Source organism: Rhineura floridana, chromosome 5 (genome assembly GCF_030035675.1).
Source record: "Rhineura floridana isolate rRhiFlo1 chromosome 5, rRhiFlo1.hap2, whole genome shotgun sequence".
Lineage (NCBI taxonomy): Eukaryota > Metazoa > Chordata > Lepidosauria > Squamata > Rhineuridae > Rhineura > Rhineura floridana.
This window is the reverse complement of record NC_084484.1, coordinates 44,023,712-44,050,342: the sequence shown is the minus strand read 5'-3', so window position 1 is coordinate 44,050,342 and position 26,631 is coordinate 44,023,712. Positions and strand designations below refer to the sequence as shown.

The window sequence follows — 26,631 nt, the reverse complement described above, 5'->3', positions numbered from 1 at the left end:
CACAGCCCTGCTACAATCTCATCCTGCTTTAGCACACTTTTGACTCCCTTGTTGTTCAAGGGTCCAACCGCCTCCCTAGATGATCTTCTGCTTTCAATGTATTTAAAGAATATTTTGTTATTGGTTTTTGTGTTCCTAACAATGTGCTCCTGAAATTCTTTTTTAGCATCCATTATTGTCTTCTTGCATTTCTTTTGCCAGAATTTGTATTCCTTTTTAGTCTCCCCATTTGGACAAGACATGCATTTTTTGAAGGAAGCCTTCTTGCCTCTAGCAACTTCTTTGACTCTGCTCATTAACCATGCCAGCATCCTCTTGGCCCTGGTGGTACCTTTCTTGATTTGCAGTATACACTCTAGTCTTGTGTTCTTACGCAACTCCCAAGCATTTTGGAGTGACTTGACCCTCTTGACTCTGTCTTTCAACTTTCATTCTTGGGAAGTTTCCTCTTTTGAAATGAAATGTGACTGTGTTGGATTTTCTTGGCAATTGGCCATTTATACATATGTTTAATTGCATAGCACTAAGGTCACTGCTCCCAATCAGTTCGACAACATTTACATCTTGCACCAGGTCCAAGGTGCCACTTAAGATTAAGTCCAAGGTTGCTGTGCCTCTGGGTGGCTCCATGACTAACTGTTCTAGGGCACAGTCATTTAGGGTATCTAGGAATTTTACTTTGTTGTGACTGGAACACATACATAGGCAGTCTATGTTATAGTTGTTGAAGTCACCCATTACTACAGAATTTCCTAGTTTGGATGTTTCTTTGATTTCATTGTTCATCTCTAGATCTCCCTCAGCATTTTGATCAGGGGGATGATACAGCATTCCCAGTACTAAATTAGGTCAGTAATAGGATTACAGGTACCCTGTGAACATGGCTGATTTTTAATTAATTTCAACTAATTATGAGAACTCTGACAGAAAAAAGTCCAAAAGGGGTCTGGGGTTTTTCTTTCTGTTTTTACACTTTGAACTCTCGATTCTCTCTGACTGTTTTGTGTATTGCCATGAAACTTTAGAGGGTTGTTAAGCAAGCGTTTCTAAGTTCAGGACTATAAGTTTTGTAAGGTTTTGTTTTGAAATTAATTTATGGGAAGCATCAGAATGGCATGGGGGTATTTTCAATTTAACATTGCAGAATGTGAAAAATCCATGCTGACTATAGTATACAGCCACTCTCGCAGCTGTATAAATCCCAGGGGGGAGATTTGATCCTAACTAGACCCTCCTTAGCTCCCGTTGGCTTTCCAACCTCAATCAGTTTAAAAGCTGTTCTGCAAGGAGTCTGGTTCTATCCCAGTTCAAGTGGAGCCTGTCCCTTTTGCACAGACCTGGCTTGTCCCAAAATGTTCCCTATTGCCTAACAAATACAAATTCCTCCTCCTGATACCATTACATCATCCATGCATTGAGACTGCAAAGCTGTGCCTGTCTAGCTGCCCTTGCACATGGAACCAGTAGCATTTCAGAGAAAGCTACCTTGGAAGTCCTGGCTTTCAGCATCCTACCCAGCAACCTAAATTTTGCCTCTAGGACCTCACAATTGCATTTCCCCATGTCATTGATGGCACCATTTATTTATTTATTTATTTCATTTCATTTTTAAACCGCCCATAGCTAGTAGCTCTCTGGGCGGTGTACAAAACAGAGTTAAAATACCATGTCACAATAAAATCCGATTCAAATAACAGGAAAATTTAAAACATTAAGATGAACAATTAACATTAAACATTAAAACATTGAAATGCCTGGGAGTATAGCCAGGTCTTAACCTGGCGCCTAAAAGAAAATACCGTAGGCCACTGACTCCTCCCCAGCAAGCTACATAAATGATGGGCAACATCTGCAACCTTTGCACCAGGCAGACAAATCACCCTGCAGTCTGCATATCCATCACACATCCCACTATCAATGTTCCTACTGATCAAATCACCCACTATTAGGATCCCTCCACTGCTCTGGAGAATTATCATCAGCATGACAGGATATCTCTTGGGCCCCCAAGGAATGGGTCCTTGCTAGGGAATTGTTCCCCTGTTCCTCAGACAGGTGCTCTCCTTCCTGAGGCCCTCATTCTTCCTGATAGCAGGACAGCTATCATCCTGGGAATGGGACACTATAATGTCCCTAAAGGCCTCAACCACAAACCTCTCTGCCTCTCTCAGCTTCTCCAGGTCAGCCACCTTGGCCTCAAAGAAACAAACTTAATACTGGAGAACCAGGAGCTCATTGCACCAAGGGCACCCCCATAATTTCTGTCCAATAGGCAGATAGCTGCACATGTTGCAGACAGTGCAAAACACTGGAAAGCCCCCACACCCGTGCTGGCTTCCTACCTGCATAATTGTTTTTGTAGTTTATTGAGTTAATTAGTAGTTTTAGTAGTAGTTTTTAATTAATTAGTAGTTTTAGTAGTAGGTATCTTTCATACTCCCTTTAATACTCTTTCCCCAGAAGAAATTTAATTTCCAGGGAAGGAGGCAGGGAGAGAGAGAGCTGTGTGCTGAAAGATTAATAACATTTTAAAAACCCAGAAGGAAAAAAAAAGAGAGAGAGGCAGACAAAATATGAGCACAGGGATTTACCAGAGACTGGTCCTAAGAAACTGAGACTGTCTGCGGCCAATAACAGCAATTGGAGCATATTCATACAGTGCCATAAAAGGAGAACCAGGGGCAGCTCAAATGCTTCCTTTGCTGCAGAAGTGCTCTTTCATAATACTTACACCCTCGAGACTGCCACCTCCAGTATGAGGCCATCAGTCTTGCACAGTGGTTCTATCAGAAAACCAGTGCTCACAGGAGCAGGCTGGAAATCCAGTAAACACCAACAACATTTTATGAGATAAAGATGCCATACTGGCGATCACATTGCTAAGCCACTTTGCCATAGTATCTTTGAGTTCCACGGCTCCCATCCTTTGCACAACCTTTTGGCGCTGAATAAATTGTGATGCATGGTTACTATCTATCTAGGGAAAGTGGCAGTTGTTACCTTAGGCAGAACCACATACAAAGAATGGTTGAGGAAGCTACCCAAGTGTGGGCTGAATCCACTAGTAATCCTGCACTTTGGAAAACTTGCTGCAGGGTGTCCTGCCTAGGCTGCTGAAGTCAGACTCGGATGTGAAAGTGTGCTTTTAATTGGTTTAATAGAAAATTTCAGATCAGAACACTTCATAGATCAGCTTACAGGTTACACAGAATACTGCAACTCTACTCAGCACAACTAGGCATGATTACACAGAGCTAAGACGCTGTCACAGCAATTAGACATCCCCCGTTAAAACCTTTAAGTAAGTGTAGGCGGATTCATCTACTTGTGTGAGGAAAGTGTCTCCCACCCGGATCTCTGGACCTGGTTGTTGACGTTGGTCAGCTGCCTGCTTGCAGGTGGCTTTGGCTCTCTCCAGCTGTTCCTGTATAATTTGCTGCATAGCTTGTAACTCTTGGTTGTATTCAGTAGCTACAGGAACAGTCAGCATAGCTGTGGAGTCTTGGAAAAAGTGTGGGTGATAATTAGCATGGACATTAACTTTCTCTGTTTGCCCATCTGTCTGAGGACGATGGGTGGAGGATAAACAAAGTTCAATTTGCAGCAGTTGCAACAAGGTGGACAGGGTTCCAATAGGCCTGCAGGTCTTCCTGAGGCATATTTCGCCCTCATACAGGTAAGACAAGTCTGAATGTACCTTTCTACATTGTGTTTGATTTGGGTCCAGCAGTGGAGGTGCCATGGCACCATCGCAAGATCGTTGCCCACAGTTCTCCTGGGGGCACATACAGAGCCTCATAATGATAGAGCAACTCTCCCCTTCTGGTGAAGTCTGGGTCTCTGTCTTGAGAGGATTCCTGTAATTCCCAGATCTGTTCTTGAGTGAAGGTTTGTTGTTCCTGAGTGATTCACAGTTCCTCAGTCCAGGACCTGGTACAGGTAGCCACCACAATCTTATCCAAGGGTATGATATCATGAAGGGGCAGGTCCGTCCTGGGCCTGCTGTACTCTGGCTTGTGAAAGAGCATGTCTGCCCTGTGGTTTTGGGCATGAGGAATATAGGTAATGTGGAGATGGGCAAAGAATTGGGACCAGTGCACTTGGTGCTGATTCAACTTGTGAGGTGTCTGAAGGTTTTATAGGTTTCAGTGATCCATGTGCACTTCCATAATGTGACATACTCCTTTCAGATGCTACTGCCATGTCTCAAATGTATCGTGGAGGGCAATCAGTTCCTTCTCCCATACTGTGTAGTTTTGCTTGGTCATTGAGTTTATAGGAGTACGCCCAGGGGTGCAAATCTCTCTCTTTCATGGAGGGCTGTAGCAACACCACTCTGATGGCTACATCTGAAGCATCCATTTCAACCACAAAGGGGCCGGTGGGGGTCAGCATGTTGTAATATTGGTTCCGAGGAAAACAGCATTTTAAGATGATCAAATACCTATTTAGCTGCTTTGGTCCATTGAAAGGGTCCAGAACCTTTGAGGCAGTCCATTAAAGGAGCAGTCATTTTTGAGAAGGCAGCAATAGTTGCCTGTAATAGTTGGCAAACCTCAGAAACCGTTGATCATTTATGTGTGTTTTTTGGGGGGGGGTGCCAGGAGAGTACACAATGCACCTTCCCAGGGTCCATTTCCACCCCCAACAGGATGATGTGGTAGCTTAGATAATCCAAGGTGGCCAGGTTAAACTCACACTTCTCCAATTTGGCATATAAGTGACGCTCTCTCAGTCTCTGTAACACTGCCTGCACATGGGCATCATGCTGTTCACGGAGTCAGAGTAATAAGGATGTCATCTAAAAAACAAAGCAATTCAGGTAAGTCCCAAAAGATATCTTTCATGAAATGTTAACCTGAAGGGCATGACCAGGGACTCTACCATACCAGGTCTTGAAAGCAGTTTTCTATTCATTCCCCCTCCCTGATCCAGATGACGTTGTAAGCCCCTCTCAAATCCAGTTTGGTGTAAATTTTTGCCATCTTCAACCACTCCAACAGTTTCTTGATAAGGGGGAGTGGGTAGTTATTGGGGATGGTAATTTTGTTCACCTCTCTGTAGTGATTGCAGTGTCGAAGTTCACTGCACTTTTTCTTGACAAAGAGCAAAGGAGATCCTATGAGGGATGTGAGGGGATGAATAAAGTCCTGTTTCAGGTTGACATCGAGAAACTCCTTTAAGGCTATGAGCTCTGGTTCAGAAAACGAGTAGATACGTCCAGAGGGAATTTTGGCACCAAGGATCAAGTCAATGACACAGTCATAAAGTCGAGTGGGGGGTAGCTGATTCACCTATTTCCTGTCAAACATGTCATGATAGTCCTGGTATTTGGCGGGCAATGTATGTTTCTCTGAAGGAAGCAGGGTAGTGATTGAGGCCATTACTGTGGCTTCAGTAGGCTTATAATGCTGCCTGCAATAGTCTCGACTAAAATGTCACTGAAGCATCCCCCCAGAAAATTGTAGGGTCATACTGTGTAAGCCAGGTCATTCCCAGGACCACTGGGAAACATGCCAAAGTGTCTAGGTAGAAGGACAGCTGTTCATAGTGCTTGGGTAACTCCACAGTCAACACCAAAGTTGCCTGGGTGACCACCCCCGACACTAGGGGCTGCCCATCAATGGTCTCTACTGCCAGGGGTGTGTCCAAAGCAGTGATGGGAATGTTGTGCTGTTTAGCAAAGCCCAAGTCCATAAAGCTACTGGAAGCTCCTGAATCCACCATGGATTGTACATGGATGCTCCAACCCAAGGGCAACCCCAGATGGAGAGGAAAGTGCAGGGCTGGCTTTGGCGGAGCTGGGACATTGAGAGGCCCTTTGTTCACAGTTGATCCCAGCTCGTGGACCTCTATGGGAGCTGGGATTTGGAGTTTTCCTGCAGCAGAGCTTTCTCTGACTTGGCTGGGCAGGATTTCAAAAGGTGCCCCACCTTCCCACAGTATAGGCACAGCCTCTCTCCTCAGCGCTTTTTTTCTCCTCCTTCCAGCATGGCCGTGCCTCCCTAGTCTGCATGGTTTCCACCCCCAACTGAGTTGAGGTTCCCAAACTGGTAGAGAAACATGTGCAGGGGAGAGGTAAGGGAAGTAATGTCCGAGCCAAGGAGGCCTTTTTCTCCATCTGACAGCCTTCAAGTCTGCTATGGATTGGCAGGCACAGCTGGAGAAGCTCTGACAAGGTGTTAAGAGCTAGAGCTTGGGCCACTTTGTACAGCACCTCATCATTAAGCCCTTTTTCGTGTTGATACATCAGGGCCAAGTCATTCCAGTCCACCTCCTGCATTAGGATCCGAAAAGCATTCGTATAAGTCCTGATGGAGTCCTTGCCCTGCAGCAGGGCCCCTGGTTGACCGGTCACCATGACCTTATACTGAGGATCATAGAAGATCTTGGCCATGGCCGTAATGAAGCTGTTGTACTGTCCCAACGCTGGATCATAAGGCAGGAAACAAAAAGATCACCGAGCTGCCTCCCCATCCAGTAAACTGATCACAAAGGCCACTTTTAGCATGTCACTGGGGAAGTCTGCTTGACGCATTGTGATGTACAACTTGCACTGAGTGATGAAGGTTGCAAACTGCTCCTGTTTTCTGCTGTACTTGGCAGGAAGTCCCACAGGAGTTTTGATATGCAGAGGGGGCACTGGAGAGCCCCTCACTGCACAGCCATTGCATTAGTACCAAGCTGGTGATCTGGATTCTCAGATTCTGATTCTCCACTTGGAGCTTGGGTCTCAGTTTGAAGAGTCTTGGTCTCGGCTTTAACGTTCTGGAGTTCTGCTAACACAGTCTCTAAGGCACACTGGATATCCTCCTCTGCCCCTCCAATTGCTTCCATCTCACTCATGGTATCGTTGGGTAGAGGAAGTAAGGGCAGCAACAAACTGTCCTACTCTAGGCTGCTGAAGTCAGACTTGGATGTGAAGGTGTGCTTTTCTTTAATAGAAAATTTCAGTTCAGAACACTTCATAGATCAGCTTACAGGTTACACAGGATACTGCAACTCTGCTCAGCATAGCTAGGCATGACTACACAGAGCTATGTTGCAGCAATGAGACACACCCCTTTACAACCCTTACCTGAGTGTGGGCAGGTTCATCTATTTGCATGAGGAAGGTGTCACTTAATGAGAGTGCATGCGAGCGCTCCTCCTTAATGGGACTAAGTCCGAGGTCAGGGTGGAGATACATCGGCGGAGATATGTCAGCAAGGTCCTCCTCCTTGGGAGGAGGGGTGCATGGCAGCAGCAGTGGAGTGGACAGGGAAGAAGGGTGAAAGGAAGGTGAAAGGGCATTCTTTTGATTGGGCAACATCTCGTCAGCTGTAAGTGGAGCAATAGGGGTGGAGCTGTCATTGTCAACCAAGCTGTGGCCTTCAGTTTCAACACCCTTTGACTACGAGATGCTAGGGCCCTCCCCCAAATCCCATATCCTCTTCATCATCACTGCATGGACATTCCATGGGACTCATGACACAGGATCTTTTATTTACCATGGACAAGAAGAGAGAGAGAGTTGCCTTCTCAGTTAGTTTCCAGCATAACTGCCCCACTATATCACTTGGCAATCAGTGCATGATGCCTCACAGCCATTAGCACAAGATTCCTTTTGTACTTACATGCTGCCACAACACTTAAAATTACTATTCATTGTTAGTGAGTGTTTATATTACTGCACACCTATCAGTCCTCAGGGCATATATGGATATCAAGCCATGTGACTGCAATAGCAGAAAGTTTACCATGCATCTGGTTGGCTGATGGGCTACATACATTGCAGAGGCTGGGAGCTTGGCAGGCATCTTTTCATATACTTTCTGAAAATTTTCTATCATCCAGTTAGAACACCCCACCTCTAATGGTCAAAGAGAACAAGATTCCAAATTGGTGCTTGGGAAAACCTGCTCGTTACTTTGTTATATTGATCCCATTTAATTAGTGCCTTTAGTCTACAGCTACTTATTTCTTTAGGTAAAGCTGATAAAATGCATACACAACAGAAATCCACTCATGTCTGCTGCTAATCTGTGCTTAACCTCCTCTACAGCTTCCACCCCTTCCAGCTGGATTTTGACAGGTTAAGAAGTATCAGCGTGTCACAACTCTTCATTTTGAACAGTGTGCTGTTTTGCCCATCTCTTCTCAGTGAAGAACCAGAAATTCATTTTTTCTCTTAAATTCAAGATTGGCAATTCCAAGTTTTTATAAAAAATGCATCATGTAATATTCCCAGGCCTCCGTTTAATGCTACTTAAAATGTCCTCCAGATGAGAAGAAATACTTGCACCAAATTTCTCCCTTTATTTCGTTGTCTTATATTGACTTCAGACTTATACAGCCACGAGAGTGGCTGTATACTATAACCAGCGTGGATTTTTCACATTCCACAATGTTAAATTGAAAATACCCCCATGCCATTCTGATGCTTCCCATAAGCTCATTTCAAAATAAAACTTTACCAAACTTACAGTCCTGAACTCAGAAACACTTGCTTAACAACCCTCTCAATTTTCATGGCGATACACAAAACAGTCAGAGAGAATAGAGAGTTCAAAGTCTAAAAAGAGAGAGAAAAACCTCGAGTCCTTTTTTTCTCTGAGAGTTCTCATAATCTGTTGCAATTCATTAAAAATCAGCCATATTCACAGAGTACCTGTAATCCTAATACTGACCTTGCCCCATACTCTGACCTTCATATTCTGCAGTTAAAAAGATAAAAAAATGCCTGGCTGATTTTTAATTAATTTAATACATTTTGGCTTGAAGCCAATGATAACGTGTGGCATGCTAAGTAAGAACCAACTGTCAGTGTTCTAAAAGCCAGACTCACAGCTGCTGGGCTTGCCTAATCACAGGGCCACACCCACACCAGACTTTGATTTCACTTGAGACAATCATGGCTTCCCTCAAAGAATCCTGGGAAGTGTACTTTGTGAAGGGGGCTGAGACGCCTATTCCCCTGAGAGAATGGTTTAACAGTCAGCCACTCTGATTGAAGATCTGTGAGGGGAACAGGGTGTCTCCTAGCAATTCTCAGCACCCTACACTAACTACACTTCCCAGGATTCTTTGAGAGAAGTCATGATTGTCCAAAGTGTAATAGAGGCCTGGTGTGGATGTGGCCAGGGACAGCTTTGGTTTAAATTTGGGAGGGAGACTACCTGTGCTTTCTGTAGAATAAAAAGATGGGGGGAAAGCTGAAAAGCAATGATACTGTTCACAATGTTTTCCTTTTGGAAAGGAAAGGGGCTTCCCTTCTGCCCGGTGCCCACCTACCCAATCTCCTCCCCTCCGCTACTCCCTGACCCTCCCCCAGGTCAGTGTTGGAGTACGACCTGGGAGACCAGGGTTCAAATCCCCACACAGCCATGAAGATCACTGGGTGACTGTCTCTCAGCCTCAGAGGAAGGCAATGGTAAAACCTCCTCTGAATACCATTTACCATGAAAACCCTATTCAAAGGGTTGCCATAAGTCCAGTCGACTTGAAGTCACTCCATTTCCATTTTCAAACTTGATTGCACAGAAATAAATCCCATTGAACTGAAAAAGTATGCAAATGACCAAACCCACCCTCCCTTCTCCTCCCTCCTATCCTCTCCCCTCTTGCCCCTTCCCTCCCCCTTCTTTCGCCCCTCCCCCTCCACTTCCAATCCCCTCCTTCCCCTTCCTCCCTTCCCCTTCCTCCTCCCCATGGTCAGTTTTACCTATCTTAAGCATGATTGCATGGAAGTAAATACCACTGAACTCTATAAGCATGCAAATGATCAAACCTGCCCAAACAGGCACATGTTACCAAATTCTTCCAAGCTACACAGCAAGTGGATTGGACTGTGAAAGACCAACCCAAATTGTGTTTGCATTTTGACAAATTTGTAGGGCAATACAGTATCTCAGAGAGGAGGTCAGGTCTCCTGCTCCCCTGGTCCATTCACTATAGCTGCTGAATTTCCCTGCTTTTTATAGTTTGATAGAAATATCTGTGGGCTATAGGTATGTTCTTAAACTGCAAGGTTGTTTGCCTATTAGTGAATATGTAATAAAATGGCACCCAGATCCCTATAAGAGAGCATACATTTTGAACAGAAATGCTTAAAATCCTACTGCCACTCTTTTTGCCTTCTCATCTGTATCAGAAAGGGACTTAGCATCAGTAATCATGTCAGGACAATCACTAGAAGGAGTTAAGAATCTTGTTTGTTCCTGTATACTGTCCTCATATACTCCAGTATTTGGGTATTAAAGCATTCTTCTGTATTCAAACTTTGCTATTACTGAATTTCTTTGGTACGTCCTCATTACCTCTTCTTAGCCCTTTTTTTCCAAATAATCAAGCGAGTGGCAAGAGACACAAGAAGGAACCTGTATGAATGTGTTACTCACATTACAATTTGTTATGTTAATGTTTGCTGAGCTTTGAACTGATGTTTAGAAGATGGACCACACGTGTTTATGATATTTCCTATGCTAATCAGGACCTACCACAAGAGCTCTGCTTTGTTACTTCCTTTGACAAACATTGGATAGCACAGTATGATGCTCAATAAATATGAACCGGCAAGGATAAATCTGGCCAAGCTTATATTTAAAATATTTTTATCCTGCCTTTTGGCTCTATAACAGAGCCCCACAAACCAGCCTTCACTAAATGCTAATTAAGGATAAGAACATAAGAACATAAGAAGAGCCTGCTGGATCAGGCCAGTGGCCCATCTAGTCCAGCATCCTGTTCTCACAGTGGCCTACCAGGTGCCTGGGGGAAGCCCGCAAGCAGGACCCGAGTGCAAGAACACTCTCCCCTCCTGAGGCTTCCGGCAACTGGTTTTCAGAAGCATGCTGCCTCTGACTAGGGTGGCAGAGCACAGCCATCATGGCTAGTAGCCATTGATAGCCCTGTCCTCCATGAATTTGTCTAATCTTCTTTTAAAGCCATCCAAGCTGGTGGCCATTACTGCATCTTGTGGGAGCAAATTCCATAGTTTAACTATGCGCTGAGTAAAGAAGTACTTCCTTTTGTCTGTCCTGAATCTTCCAACATTCAGCTTCTTTGAATGTCCACGAGTTCTAGTATTATGAGAGAGGGAGAAGAACTTTTCTCTATCCACTTTCTCAATGCCATGCATAATTTTATACACTTCTATCATGTCTCCTCTGACCCGCCTTTTCTCTAAACTAAAAAGCCCCAAATGCTGCAACCTTTCCTCGTAAGGGAGTCGCTCCATCCCCTTGATCATTCTGGTTGCCCTCTTCTGAACCTTTTCCAACTCTATAATATCCTTTTTGAGATGAGGCGACCGGAACTGTACACAGTATTCCAAATGCGGCCGCACCATAGATTTATACAACGGCATTATGATATTGGCTGTTTTATTTTCAATACCTTTCCTAATTATTGCTAGCATGGAATTTGCCTTTTTCACAGCTGCCGCACACTGGGTCGACATTTTCATCGTGCTGTCCACCACAACCCCGAGGTCTCTCTCCTGGTCGGTCACCGCCAGTTCAGACCCCATGAGCGTATATATGAAATTAAGATTTTTTGCTCCAATATGCATAATTTTACACTTGTTTATATTGAATTGCATTTGCCATTTTTCTGCCCATTCACTCAGTTTGGAGAGGTCTTTTTGGAGCTCTTCGCAATCCCTTTTTGTTTTAACAGCCCTGAACAATTTAGTGTCATCAGCAAACTTGGCCACTTCACTGCTCACTCCTAATTCTAGGTCATTAATGAACAAGTTGAAAAGTACAGGTCCCAATACCGATCCTTGAGGGACTCCACTTTCTACAGCCCTCCATTGGGAGAACTGTCCGTTTATTCCTACTCTCTGCTTTCTGCTTCTTAACCAATTCCTTATCCACAAGAGGACCTCTCCTCTTATTCCATGACTGCTAAGCTTCCTCAGAAGCCTTTGGTGAGGTACCTTGTCAAACGCTTTTTGAAAGTCTAAGTACACTATGTCCACTGGATCACCTCTATCTATATGCTTGTTGACACTCTCAAAGAATTCTAATAGGTTACTGAGACAGGACTTTCCCTTGCAGAAGCCATGCTGGCTCTGCTTCAGCAAGGCTTGTTCTTCTATGTGCTTAGTTAATCTAGCTTTAATAATACTTTCTACCAGTTTTCCAGGGACAGAAGTTAAGCTAACTGGCCTGTAATTTCCGGGATCCCCACTGGATCCCTTTTTGAAGATTGGCGTTACGTTTGCCACTTTCCAGTCCTCAGGCACGGAGGAGGACCCGAGGGACAAGTTACATATTTTAGTTAGCAGATCAGCAATTTCACCTTTGAGTTCTTTGAGAACTCTCAGGTGGATGCCATCCGGGCCCGGTGATTTGTCAGTTTTTATATTGTCCATTAAGCTTAGAACTTCCTCTCTCGTTACCACTATTTGTCTCAGTTCCTCAGAATCCCTTCCTGCAAATGTTAGTTCAGGTTCAGGGATCTGCCCTATATCTTCCACTGTGAAGACAGATGCAAAGAATTCATTTAGCTTCTCTGCAATCTCCTTATCGTTCTTTAGTACACCTTTGACTCCCTTATCATCCAAGGGTCCAATTGTCTCCCTAGATGGTCTCCTGCTTTGAATGTATTTATAGAATTTTTTGGTGTTGGTTTTTATGTTCTTAGCAATGTGCTCCTCAAATTCTTTTTTAGCATCCCTTATTGTCTTCTTGCATTTCTTTTGCCAGAGTTTGTGTTCTTTTTTATTTTCTTCATTTGGACAAGACTTCCATTTTCTGAAGGAAGACTTTTTGCCTCTAAGAGCTTCCTTGACTTTGCTCGTTAACCATGCTGGCATCTTCTTGGCCCTGGCGGTACCTTTTCTGATCTGCGGTATGCACTCCAGTTGAGCTTCTAATATAGTGTTTTTAAACAACTTCCAAGCATTTTCGAGTGATGTGACCCTCTGGACTTTGTTTTTCAGCTTTCTTTTTACCAATCCCCTCATTTTTGTGAAGTTTCCTCTTTTGAAGTCAAATGTAACCGTGTTGGATTTTCGTGGCAATTGGCCAGTTACATGTATGTTTAATTTAATAGCACTGTGGTCACTGCTCCCAATCGGTTCAACAACACTTACATCTCGCACCAGGTCCCGGTCCCCACTGAGGATTAAGTCCAGGGTTGCCGTCCCTCTGGTCGGTTCCATGACCAACTGATCTAGGGAATAGTCATTTAGAATATCTAGAAACTTTGCTTCTTTGTCATGACTGGAACACATATGCAGCCAGTCTATGTCCGGGTAGTTGAAGTCACCCATTACTACCACATTTCCTAGTTTGGATGCTTCCTCAAAGGATGCCCTTTCAATGCTATGGTCAAGGAAATTCAGTATCTGCTGCTCTGTATTTTTCCTCACCCTTGGTCTGCTGCTTTCTTTACTTAGGAAATTGCATATGCAGACATGACCACTCCTCCCCTTCAACTCCACTACCTCATGTATGGTCTCTGGTTTGAAATTTCCTTCACCATAGTACAGAATGGGAAACCTTAATTAGTGTTTGGCATAGTCTTAGGGCCATTTCAAACATAAAAAGAAAAATATGTGCATTGCATAGCTGAGAAAGTAACCAAATTCAAAATATCACAGATATTACCTCCCCATTACTTCCAGAATGAATAATTACATTATTCCAGAATGAATAATTTTTACTCATTTCACTGACTGCTATTCACCAAAGAGATGAGTCTAACCTATTCTCCTGCCCTTCATCATTACAGTTCTGATGAAGCAAGCCATAGAGATCACATTTTTACAAATGCTAACTTTCCAGAATCAAAACACTCCATGCTCAAACCATACAAAAACATTTCAAAGCAAACAATAAACATTTCCAAAATAAAATAAGATTTGGAAATAAAAGGACTCCCAAAAGAAGATAACATTTAAAGTGCCATAGGTATTGTGACCCCACCCCCACCCCTCCAGAAGAAAGATCCTGGGAAGCAGCTACAGATGTTCATGTGCCGGAATTAGTGAGAGAGTTTCATGAAGCTTACCCAGACAAACCCAAGCCCCCGGAGCGGGATGGGGAATCAGCATGGGGGGGGATGATGTCATGCCCCTAACTAGGCATGAATGGATGGGCGGGGACGAGTCAGAGGATGAGGAAGCAGACTGGGACAAATCACTTGGGGAGGGGGCTGGCAGCAGAGCCGACTTAGAGGGCATCCCGACCCCTGTCTTGGATTACACAGCCTCCGGAACTCCAGACACACACACACCCCGTGCAGCAGTTCAGCCAGGCCCGTCAGATGCTTCCCAGCCGGGAACATCTCCAGCTCCCCTGCCTGAACTGACAGTTAGCAGCTCCCCTTCATCAGAGGGGGAAGACGAAAGACTGGCTGAGGCACCATTTCACCTCATTCTCAGAGATGCTCAAAGCTGGAAATTCAACAGACTCAACTAAGGAGGAGCCTCTGTTTGTGTGTGCACTCCCAACCTACTTAAGCAGACTGAGGGGGGGAACCCAGTTGCTGAGTCAACATCTGTAGTCGCAGTCATGCTTACTTAGTGCTAGAGAGAAACTAAGTTCCTAGAAAGAGTAGTTAGTTTCATGAGGCGCTCTGCATTGCAACTGTCTATTACTTTAATAAAAAGAGAAAACATCACTGTTGAGTCTGAGTCTCTCAACTTCAGGCAGGACAATAGGAACAAGTAGCAGCACTTGGCTAAAAAATATAAATATAACTATAACCACGTATAATTTAAGGATAGTGCACATGTAATAATATAGGCCTACCCTAAAATTTAGCATTTCAGGACTAGAAAAAAAAGTGTTATATTAAAGCTGCATACATTTTCTGTATACCAAACTCTACTTCCTTTTACAATAGGAAACATCATATATCTCTATATTCATAAGGAGCCTCTAGGGAAACCCAAGTACAAAGCAACCTCTCACTAGGTGCATGCTACATAGTGGTCAATGTGGTCAAACACATTTCATATCCGGGGGAGAAAGTGGGGGAGGGAGAAGAAAGCAGTGCAACTAGAATACAGTCACAAGACAGATGGCCAGTTTATTAATCTGACCTTATTTGTCCAAGACCAGATCAAGAGAACTGTTAAACGCATTGATGCTTCAAAATAATCCACAAGCCCTACAAAACTTAGATTTACATATTTAAGACAAATACCAGATCTATTTGAGCATTTCTATCAGGGGTTTCTAATAATTTCTAAGATGTCTACCAGTCTTAATGATAATTTATCCAGGGTGAACACTTTGAACATTCTTATGCACACCTTAAAGAAACTGCTCTACAGGGCTAGAAACTTTTCATTCCCTATACTTAATAAGTTTATGGAAACGTGTGTCAAAAACAGTCTTTGTGTAACATCCCCCATGATCTCAGATGACGATGCAGCACAAGCTTCATCTCTTGCTAATTAAACGAATCAATTAAGAGACTATTGTTGCAACTGTGTAACTGCTGTTCTATAGTGGCAATAACAACCCCACAGGGAGGTCTTTTACTACATTAAAATGCTGTCCTCCACAACTCCATCTGATATTATTAGAAACAGTTATTTGTGTCTTGCTGTCATATTAGTAGCAGCAGCAAATTATGGAAATATGCAGACCAGAATGGTCCCAGTATGAGATCAGGTTTGGTTTTCAGCCTCCAAGGGAACAAATGCTGAAAATTCCAAAGTTCCCTAAAGTTCATTAATGGAACTGATAAATTTACCAGCACAGCAGCCATTTAGGAGCTAGGTAAGGGTCACACATTTGCATACTTTCCTGCTAAGTTGATACAATTCAACTAGATAAATTATCATATTAAGTTTACCCTCCTGAGTTAAACTGATGGAGTTCAAAATTGTTTTCGATGGTTGTCATTAATCGCTGTTACATCTTAAATGCTTGCTTTGAAATCTAATTGTAATGGTGTGCCAAGGGTCATATTAACGTCATTCTTAATGCTAATGCTTTGTAAAAACATGTTTATTTTACTAATATCACTGAAGCTTAAAAGAGTAATGAGAAATGAAGTATATTTATTATCAATAAAAAACGTAATTTAAAATGTGCTTTATGAGATTTAAATTAGGTTTATCTACTTCATTTTTATGTTTCATTCAGATCCCTGGTTAAGCTTTAAAACCATATAAAGTAATATTCTTCTACAAGTCAAGCTGCAGTTATGACAAGGCTGTTTAAAAGGAGGGGGCATGTCTCCTTCACTGTCTAGAGAGGTTCAAATTCTATCATACTCTTGAGTGTGATTTTAACAGCTTTAAAATCATACAATATGTTTTTAGTTCCCTCCCAGCCAATCTGTCTTAGAGCAGAACTATATGTAAAATGTGAATGAACGAATAAGACAAAACCTGATGGCCACTTCTAGCGAAAAGTGGAACCAGAAGGCGTAACTTTGGAGCAGAGAAACAGGAAAGGGGAGCTTAATCCTTTCCCTGCATGCTGCTTCCCCCCCCCTCCCGAAGCTACCCACCGGTCAATTCTTCTCCCAGCATAGTTCCAAATGTTACCTCACAAACCCGTTTCTCAATTCCCATGAGGAAAGATACAGGGGGAAAAGGGGCAGATGAATAAAGGCTAAACCAGCACTTCCTCACCCTCAGCTCCAAATTGTCACCTTCCAAAGTTGCTTTTCCATAGAAGCAACCTTCAGGATTTTGATCCACACGTTTGCATGTAACATGCTATTCTTTATATATTATATTTTGAGCAAGTCGGTTTCAATTTCAAAATGAAAAAAGGAAGGCAAGCCAAACACATGATCAGTGAAAACCTTGTGCCTTCATGTACACATGTACCTATCTTCTTTACAGAATTTTACAGAATGACAAGATCCAACATGCTAATGAAGAGTCACTGTCTGATTTTTCTTTAAATATTAGTCAGCTTTTCTCAGTTCAGTTGAAGCACAGTTTAGTTGCCACCCTGGGCTCTCTTTGGGAGAAAGGTCAGGATATAAATTTAATAATAAAATAGTAGCAGTAGTAGTAAAAGAGGAAGACCAAACAAGAGATGTATTGATTCCATAAAGGAAGTCATAGACCTGAACTTACAAGATCTGAACAGGATGGTTTCTAACAGATGCTGTTGGAGGTCGCCCCCTTTAGGATGCGCACATTAACGTGGTGAGGGGGTTTGAGAGTGTTGAAGAAGCTGAGAGCAATGCTGTCAGGAGTCTAGACCAAGAGGCTAGACTCCTAGCAGGGGCACCCATGGCAGTATGGTCAAAGCTAAGACACCAGACTAAGATGCATCCAAACTCAGGGGAAGGCAATGGTAAACCACCTCTGCATACCTCTTACCACGAAAACCCTAGGAACAGAGTATCCAAAATGCAACACGGGATAGTGCTGGAAGATGAGACCCCCAGGTCAGAAGGCACTCACCGAGCTACTGGGGAAGGACAAGTACGAGTAGCGCTGTGACTAATGACGCAGCTGGGACAATGCCAAAAGGAAGCCCAGAGGCTGATGCACACAGATGCGAGAGTCCGGAGTTGTACGACGCACACAATAGGAATGTGGAATGTGAGAAGCATGAACCAGGGAAAGTCAGAAATTGTCAAGCAAGAAATGGAGCGTATCAACATTACAATACTTGGTGAAAGTGAATTAAAATGGACTGGAATAGGACATTTACAATCGGGCAACTACAAAATATTTTATGCAGGAAATGAGAAATCAAGAAGAAATGGGGTTGCTGAAGTCAGAGACATTATCAGGGAAGAATGCAAAAAGACAATACCTCTTGTTAAAAAGAGAGAAAGACCAAAATGGATGACTGAGGAAACTCTTAAAATGGTTAAAGAGAGAAGCAAAGCAAAAGCAAAAGCAAAAGGAGATAGAAACACGGTCAGAACCCTAAATGCAACTATACAACGACTAGTACATAGGGACAAAGAAAACTATTACAATAGTTATTGTATAGAAATAGAAAAGGACAACAAAATGGGAAGAACAAGAGCCCTAATCCAAAACATTAGAGAAATGAAAGGGAAATTTAAACCACGAGTAGGGATGTTGAAAAATCAACAGGGGAACACACTGACTGACCAAGATGAAATAAAAGGAAGATGGAAGCAATACACTGAAGAACTCTATAAAAGAGATGCAAAGATGACAGATTCATTCATTCACAGAGGAACCGTATGATGAAGAACCAGACATTTTAGAATGTGAGGTGAAAGCTGCTCCTAACATAATGGGAAGAAACAAATCACCAGGAACAGATGGTATACCAATAGAGTTGCTACAAGCTACTGAGACTGAATCTGTCCACATTTTGACAAAAATCTGTCAAGAAATATGGAAAACTAAACAATGGCCCACAGACTGGAAGCGTTCAATATACATCCCACTTCCAAAGAAAGGGGATCCCAGAGAATGCAGTAATTCGAACTATTGCCTTAATATCCCGTGCAAGTAAAGTAATGCTCAAGATTCTACAACAAAGCCTCTTACCATATATGGACTGAGAAATGCCAGACATCCAAGCTGGATTTAGAAAGGGAAGAGGCACCAGAGATCATATCACAAACATACGTTGGATAATGGAACAGACCAAGAATTTCAGAAGAAAATCACCCTGTGCTTTATAGACTGCAGCAAAGCCTTTGACTGTATAGATCATGAAAAACCATGGAATGCTTTAAAAGAAATGGGGGTGCCACAGCATCTGATTGTCCTGATGCGCAACCTATACTCTGCACAAGAGGCTATTGTAAGGACAGAATATGGAGAAACCGATTGGTTTCCCATCGGAAAGGGTGTGAGACAGGGGTGTATTTTATCACCCTATTTGCTTAATCTGTCCGCAGAACATATCATACGGAAAGAGGGACTGGACCAAGATGAAGGAGGTGTGAAAATTGGAGGGAGAAACATCAATAATTTAAGATATGCAGATGATACCATACTCTTAGCAGAAACCAGTAATGATTTGAAACAAATGCTGATGAAAGTTAAAGAGGAAAGTGCAAAAGCAGGACTACAGCTCAATGTCAAAAAGACTAAAGTAATGACAACAGAAGATTTATGTAACTTTACAGTTGACAATGAGGACATTGAACATGTCAAGGATTATCAGTATCTTGGCACAGTCAGTAACCAAAATGGAGACAATAGTCAAGAAATCAGAAGAAGGCTAGGACTGGGGAGGGTAGCTGTGAGAGAACTAGAAAAGGTCCTCAAATGCAATGATGTATCACTGAACACCAAAGTCAGGATCATTCAGACCATGGTATTCCCGTTCTCTATGTATGGATGTGAAAGTTGGACAGTGAAAAAGGCGGATAAGAGAAAAATCAACTCATTTGAAATGTGGTGCTGGAGGAAAGCTTTGCGGATACCATGGACTGCGAAAAAGTCAAATAATTGGGTGTTAGAACAACTTAAACCAGAACTGTCACTAGAAGCTAAAATGATAAAACTGAGGTTATCATACTTTGGACACATCACGAGAAGACATGATTCACTAGAAAAGACAATAATGCTGGAAACAGCAGGGAGTAGAAAAAGAGGAAGGGCAAACAAGAGATGGATTGATTCTATAAAGGAAGCCACAGACCTGACCTTACAAGATCTGAACAGGGTGGTTCATGACAGATGCTCTTGGAGGTCGCTGATTCATAGGGTTGCCATAAGTCTTAATCAACTTGAAGGCATATAACAACAACAACAACAGTAGTAGTAGTAATAGTAGTAGTAGTAACAACAAAAACAACTATAATTTCAGTTAAGGTGATGGGGCCACAGAATGATTGGGACACTGACACATATGTGGTGGTACTGCCTAAAGGTGAAGAGCTTGTGTTCCGAAACCTGGGGAGCAATACCAGATAAAACGACCAGTATAAAATGACCAGTACCAAACCCAGCATTAGTATTCCTTTTCGTAACTGAAAAGTACAAGGTAGATTGTGCCATAAGGAAATAGTGCACATTTGTTGCTGGCAGTCCAACTGGATGTGGCACCACATTGTAAATCAGAGTCTGGCTTTTGTATTCAAATTTGTATAAAGAGAGGGTGATATCCAATACATCATACTTCAATTAGACCAACTGAAATAAATGGACAAGTCCATTCACTTTTATAGGTCTGCTCTGAAAATGACTAACATTGGATATAATCCGAAATATATAGTAATACGGAAGTAGTTGGCAACTCACCACAATAGACTAGCAAGAGGAATGATAAAGCAAGACAATTTTCTACAGGTCTCATATTGATTTTTTCACTTTGTCAACAGAGGGTTGGAGGAACTCAAATCCCTGAGCCATCAACAATCTTTTTGGAAGGACTTGATAAAAAGAAAGGCGAAATGGGCAGCAAGAAGTTTTAAGAGTGACATATCAGGTTACTCCATACTTGAGACTAAGTGGGAACTTAGTTGTATTATTTTATTTTTAAAAATGTTATACACGTTCTAGCATTCTATAATGGCAATCAATCAATCACAACATCATCATCTGTTTCAGCTTCAATGGAAAACATGAACAAGCAAACTATTTCAACTAAAATTGATGCTGTCCCTGTGACAAGCAGAATAGTTGTTTTCCTAGATAGGTGGCTCTGATAACGAGTGCCAATAAAGAGGTCAGACATGTATAACAGCATGGGAAAACACACACATCCTATATGAAAATGTATGTGAAAGTTTGGCTGAAAATTGGAGGTTCTGTCCCCCTCTTAGCTGACATGAGTATGGCATCACTGGTCTTTTCCTGCTAATGAGGCTATTACTCTTAAACTGAGCCTTCACCATTTTTTGTACCTTTCTAAATGGACTTCTTGTCACCTTACAGGGCACAAAAGGTTGAAGCCTAAGACTTTAAGTAGGTAGAAGATGAATGCTCTATACCTTCAGTTACAGCTACTGTTGGATTCTCACAATCTCTCCTACCTCTCTTGCTAGATCTCCTGTCATTTTGCAAGTGCTACACCCTGCCCCACACACCATAATCTGAGATCCCCATGACTGAAAGCTCTAAATGGATTTTTACAGATTTTGTGGGACAAAAATGGGCTGCCATTTCTGACACAGTATTAAGGGACAACTCCTGCTTCTCACTCTGCTGGGATCACTTAAGTCCAGCATTTTATTCTTCCCATAAGAATGAATAAATTTATAAAGGCATGCACTCAAGACCCATCAGTGGTGCAAGGACTATTCCCTCATTGCTATGGCAATTCTACTGGAGTGCAAATTGGGGTTTGTGCCCTCTCAGTCAACCATGTCAGATATTCCAGGTGCATTTATTACCTCACAAAACTTAACAGGAGGCATTGGAAACTGGGCCAATCCCAATTGCATGTACCATTCTTTTCAAACTCACTTTTCTCTATATATAATCTATGTCTCACACACAAACATCATATTACTGCTTGTAAGACCAACTGTGATTCCTATACTGTGACTTCTCTTAACAATCCTGTGAAGGTCTCTGTTTTGTAAAAGGGTGAAAAAAGCTGATCTCCAGCACTTCTGAGAATGGACGGAGAGAAAAGATGCAGAAAATGCTTCAAATTCTTGTTCCTAAGCAGAACCTTTTTCCCAGTCCTCTTCATCAAAATATGGTTGTCCTCACATATATTAATGTACTGACATATAAAAGTAACCAAACCAAATGAAAAATGTGTGCTCAAAATATAAATACATGAGAGTGTGTATACACAGAGGACGTGTTTGTTTTTTATGATGCTACTCACTAGTACAGAGTACTGGCGCCTCTTTTTTTGCTGCCTATGGCAGCCATTTTGTACTGGTACCCACAGAACTTTTACCAACGTATGAGTACTGGCACCTCATTTTTTACTAAAAAAGCACTACACACACACACAGAGAGAGAGAGAGAGAGAACTTTCTCTGACCCATAGCTTGTTCTTGTTTTGTTTTAATTGATATTGTTTTTACATTGTATATAGTGTACATTGTTTAATGTTTTAAAAAATTCTAAGTGGTTTAGAAATCTTTTAAATAAATTAAATAAATTATGTATTGATTAATTTATATACTGCTTAGTTACCAAAGAGGCTTCTAAGCAGTTTACAAACATAAAATCAATTACAAAACACACACACAACAGAAGTTAGTACTCACCACTGTGCCAAGGAACTGAATTGTAAGATTTCCACCTGCATCCCGTGCAAGGCACTAGAAGTAACAAATTAACAGAACTTAGATTATGTTCTATAGACAGAAGCAACAGTTGCTCCTCTTAAGACTGCTGACAGTTACATATTGTGTGTATACACAATTTTGAGAGACTGGGATACCCACAGTTATTTACTTCTGACACAGGCCCAGTTTGCATGAAATGCTAAGTCATAGCTAAGCATGAACATGCGAGCATGTGAGTATTAATGGTAAAAAATGCAACCCCTTTGCTCCTCCCCCAGTCCTCCTGCTGTTAACTTAGCTAAAGCTAAGCTATGTTTTGGCTTAGTGTTATGTCCACACCAGTATTCATGTATAACTTGTATAAACAAATCTTGGCTATAGCTCATGGTATGTCTGGAGCAAGGCAAATCATGAACCCAGGTATGGACATAATGGGTAGCATGGCAGTAGCAGGACTGTGGGAGGGGCGAAGCAGCCACTATTTTTTTACTGTACCTGCACACACATGCATTCACACTTAACCATGGTTTGCATTAGCACTACCTGCAATCTGGGCCGTGACAATTTCATTATATTCAAAGCCAACTCAGAGACTTGTTATTCATTCGAAACGGTGTGGTTAAAATATAATGGTCTATGTCACGCAAGAAAATGAAATGGCTTATGTTATATCTAACAGACTCAGGGTTTTGGTATCTCAATGGATCAGCTACATATTTCCAAGAAAATGGACCGAAGTTGTTACATGTCTCTTTTCATCAATCACTGATGGCACCGTGGCATTTCAGTATCACAATAGTCCTGCAAGGTAGATTGTGCTAAGAGGTAGCAACCTGCCCAGTTACCAGTGAACTTCACAACTCATCAAGGATTTGAATATGTCCCACACCATAGTCTTAAGCTATAAGATCAAGTTATTTTATGCTATTAACCTCCAAAAGTATAAATTCTAAAATGTTCTACATAAACAAAAAAACGATATAGTCTTTCAGCGACTTCATCTGAAATATTTTAAGGATATGTAACATAAAAAATCCACTACATACAAAGCAATATTTATTGACATCAAGTCTCCCTTCTAGACATCCTCTATAACAATACTATATACAAATGAAGCAACACCTTCTTCGAAATCTTTTTCAGCTGATGGGTCATTTAGTGACATTCCACTCTTAATGACGATAGGAAAACAGGAAAATGTACCAAGTCTTGACATATTTCAACAAAAATGATTAATGGAATGGAAAATATAGGAAATAAAAATTTCATACAAAAATCCTGACGTTTATGCTTATAAAGGAAACAGGAATATACACTTTTCCCCACAGACTGAGAGAAACACAATCAAGTTTTGGAAACTGCAAAGGAGAACAAAGTACCAGATGCCTACAATGAAGCAACTGTACGCCAAAACAAACAGGTACAGGCTACTTGATAAGCTGTCAAAATTGTATTCAATTTTTTTAATGGAATGCCCTTCACCCTCATTAAAAGCAGAGCTTGGAAAAGTTACTTTTTTGAACTACAACTCCCATCAGCCCAACCCAGTGGCCATGCTGGCTGGGGCTGATGGGAATTGTAGTTCAAAAAAGTAACTTTTCCAAGCTCTGATTAAAAGTCTTGCCATTTAATGCTATATATTTGAGAACAAGTTATTTCAGTCCCTACCAAAATCTGAGTATGTGTGTGCATGAGAATGTTTGCACAAGTGTGCAGTTCTGAAAATGCAGCATGCACACTGCATATGACCTTTGGGACACTCTATATGACTCAGATCCCACTGTGGTGAAATGTTTAATGTAAGACTATTTTAAGAATAGAATTATATTCAAAATCTGCCCTATATTTTTTATATAAAAATGTAATAGAAAACCTTACATCTTCAGATCTAAGGGGCCAAGTGTTACAAATCTACTCATGCAGGTGGCCCTTGTTGAGGCAAGCAGCCCCGCTGCTATCAACGACATTAGTCTTCTGTAAAGTCTGCTTAGAAGTGTGATGAAATGTAAGGTCTAGAATGCAAATCAATCTCAAATTTTGTCAGTCTAAAAATTACAGAACTGTGGATAAAAAGTAGTTGAAGCACAGTTTTATCACCCAAAGTTGTTTTTGATTATTTATTTATTTATAACATTTATACCCCCCTTTTCTTTTCATGAAACTCAAGGCGGCTTACATACGGTTCCCAGGCGGTCTCCCATCCAGGCACTGACCAGACCTGACCCTGCTTAGCTGCAGCAGGGAGCTGGCCTTATGTGCCTTCAGACCATAGCCGGGAACATAGCAGCAACAGGACAATATAAAGTTTCCCTTCCCTAGCATTCATACAAGACATTAAGTGTCTAGTAAACTGCATATATAAAACAGTAATATTGAGTTTTCACTCAGTATTACTAAGAGTTATTTTAAATTTGGGATGGGAAACAGGATTTGGCCAGTAGGCCAGACTCTTAGTTCCCACACTCCTGGCAGACCGCCTACCTATCAGTCATCTTACCTCACAATGTCATTAGATGACCCATTTTTCCTTTGCACTGTGGCATCAACTCAAGCTGTGCTGCAAAGGAAGATCCCAGCTGATCCAAGCAGGGCTTGAAGTCAGCACCCATCAGGATTGGCTACACTCCAAACTCAAAGAGTGTAGCCAATCCTTAATGGGCGCAGACTTCAAGCCCTGCTTTAAGCAGGGAGGAACTCCAGAGGGTAGCTGATCCTAGAGGAACTGAACCCACTGCCAATCAGCTGATTGGCTCTAACTTCAAGCCCTGCTTTTAGCAGGGACTGACTACACTCAGGAGCTCTGACTGGGAGCTCCCAAGTGGAACAAATCCCAGTGGGGCTTGCTTTTGACGTAAAATTTTAAAAGCACCAAATACAAGCCTCACTTGCCAAAGAACAACCAGAAGCACATTTTGAGGCTTCCTATTGTTCCTTTTCAGTCATGTCTTTACCTGCCCCCCACATGATGTTATGTATAACCTGACCCCAGTGGTCCATGCGTTGGTAACCTCAAGACTCGATTACTGTAATACACTTTATGTGGCCCTGCCCTTTTATCTGGTCTGGAAGTGGCAGCTAGTGCAGAATACAGTGGCCAGACTGCTCACAGCAACAGGCTACTGCCAACATGTCACTCCACTGCTGAGAGAGCTGCACTGGTTACCAATCTGCTACTGGGCCAGGTTCAAGGTTCTTGTGTTAATTCACAAAGCCATCAATAACTTGGGCCCATAAGGACCATTTGACTCTTTATGCTCTTCCTCAATGCTGAAGTCTTTTGTTGGTAGTCCCACATGCCTCTGAGGTTCAGCTTGCCTTTACCAGGGGCCGAGCTGTAACTGTGACTGGTCGTGCCCTCTGGAAATCTAGATGTTCTAAAGAGTTAAACCTGTTTATTTTTAGATATCTTTTTTTAAAAGTTGTATTATTTAGACAGGCCTTTCAAAAATGAGGGTTTTTGGGGGGGGGGGAACCAGCCCATACTGTTCTGATGGATGTTTTTATTGTAATACTATGTTTTTAATATGTATACCTCGTGATTGCAGATGAAAGTATAGTTTAGGAATATTTTAAATAAATAAAAAAAGATGCTACATGTGGGGCAGGTGGGCGTGATTTGAAAAAGACAGCCTTGCATGCCAAATTAGGTTTCCTGTCACGCCTAATTAGACCCATGGGCCGGAGATTCCCCACAGCTGCTTTAAATTATCAGATAGCAAGGACTGGACTAGACATGATAGTGACAACTTGTGTGTTTAATGAAAATACCCCAATGGAATGAAATCGGATAATGTGGGTGTGCACAATTTTAAAAGCTAAAAAAGCATGCAAGCAAATGCAGAATGCTATCCTGTTTACAGTGTACTTCCCTGCAAAACATCCCCCCAACTGTTTTTCTCCTCAATGGTTATGTCACTGAACCCATACCTCTGGGCTTGGAAGTATAAGTGTTGTACAACCTTTCCCAACTTTTGGATCCCCAGATATTGTTGGTCTACAACTCCCATCAGCCCCAAGCAGCATGGCCATAGGTCAGGAATTATGGGAATTGTCATCATTCCCATTTGGAGACCCAAGGGTTGGGAAATGATGTTTTAGAGGGTTCAAATGACTCACCTCAAATACAGGGAGAGTATTACAGCACTTCAGTTCTCCTCTGTCTCAGATTTTAAAACAAACCAGAAAAGATTTCCCTCCAACCTCACTCATATTCACCCAGCCTCCAATGCAAACCCTCACTGCCCAAAAGCAGCACTTCATGGAGGAAGGGCTCCCTAAATTCTCTGGCACCTCATGAGATACACAGCAGAGCTCAGGGTACAAGTAGATAATTTCTGGAAGATGTAGTTGTCACAAGAACTAATGACATACTGTAGCAATAGCAATAAACTACATTTCCAAGAGGTTTTTTGTGGCCTGGCCAGGCGTGCTGCTCTCCTGCTTTGTGTAGAATGGCATTTCTATCCCACTGCATAATAATTTTTGAGAGATGGACTGCTATGAATATGTCCACCAATGGCACTT

At 42.1% G+C, this 26,631-nt stretch overlaps 1 protein-coding gene across 3 annotated transcripts in view; it reads right to left on the bottom strand.

Annotated features, from left to right (window-relative positions):
* The window catches only part of PCCA (propionyl-CoA carboxylase subunit alpha), a 437,395-nt gene that overhangs the window by 75,649 nt on the left and 335,115 nt on the right, over positions 1 to 26,631 (bottom strand). For 2 of the 3 annotated variants that reach the window (XM_061626592.1, XM_061626590.1), the window contains one exon: positions 22,087 to 22,140. In XM_061626592.1, the coding sequence (XP_061482576.1) occupies positions 22,087 to 22,140 (54 nt within the window). The remainder of the gene's footprint in view (positions 1 to 22,086; positions 22,141 to 26,631) is intronic. The other variant, XM_061626591.1, reaches the window with a different exon arrangement.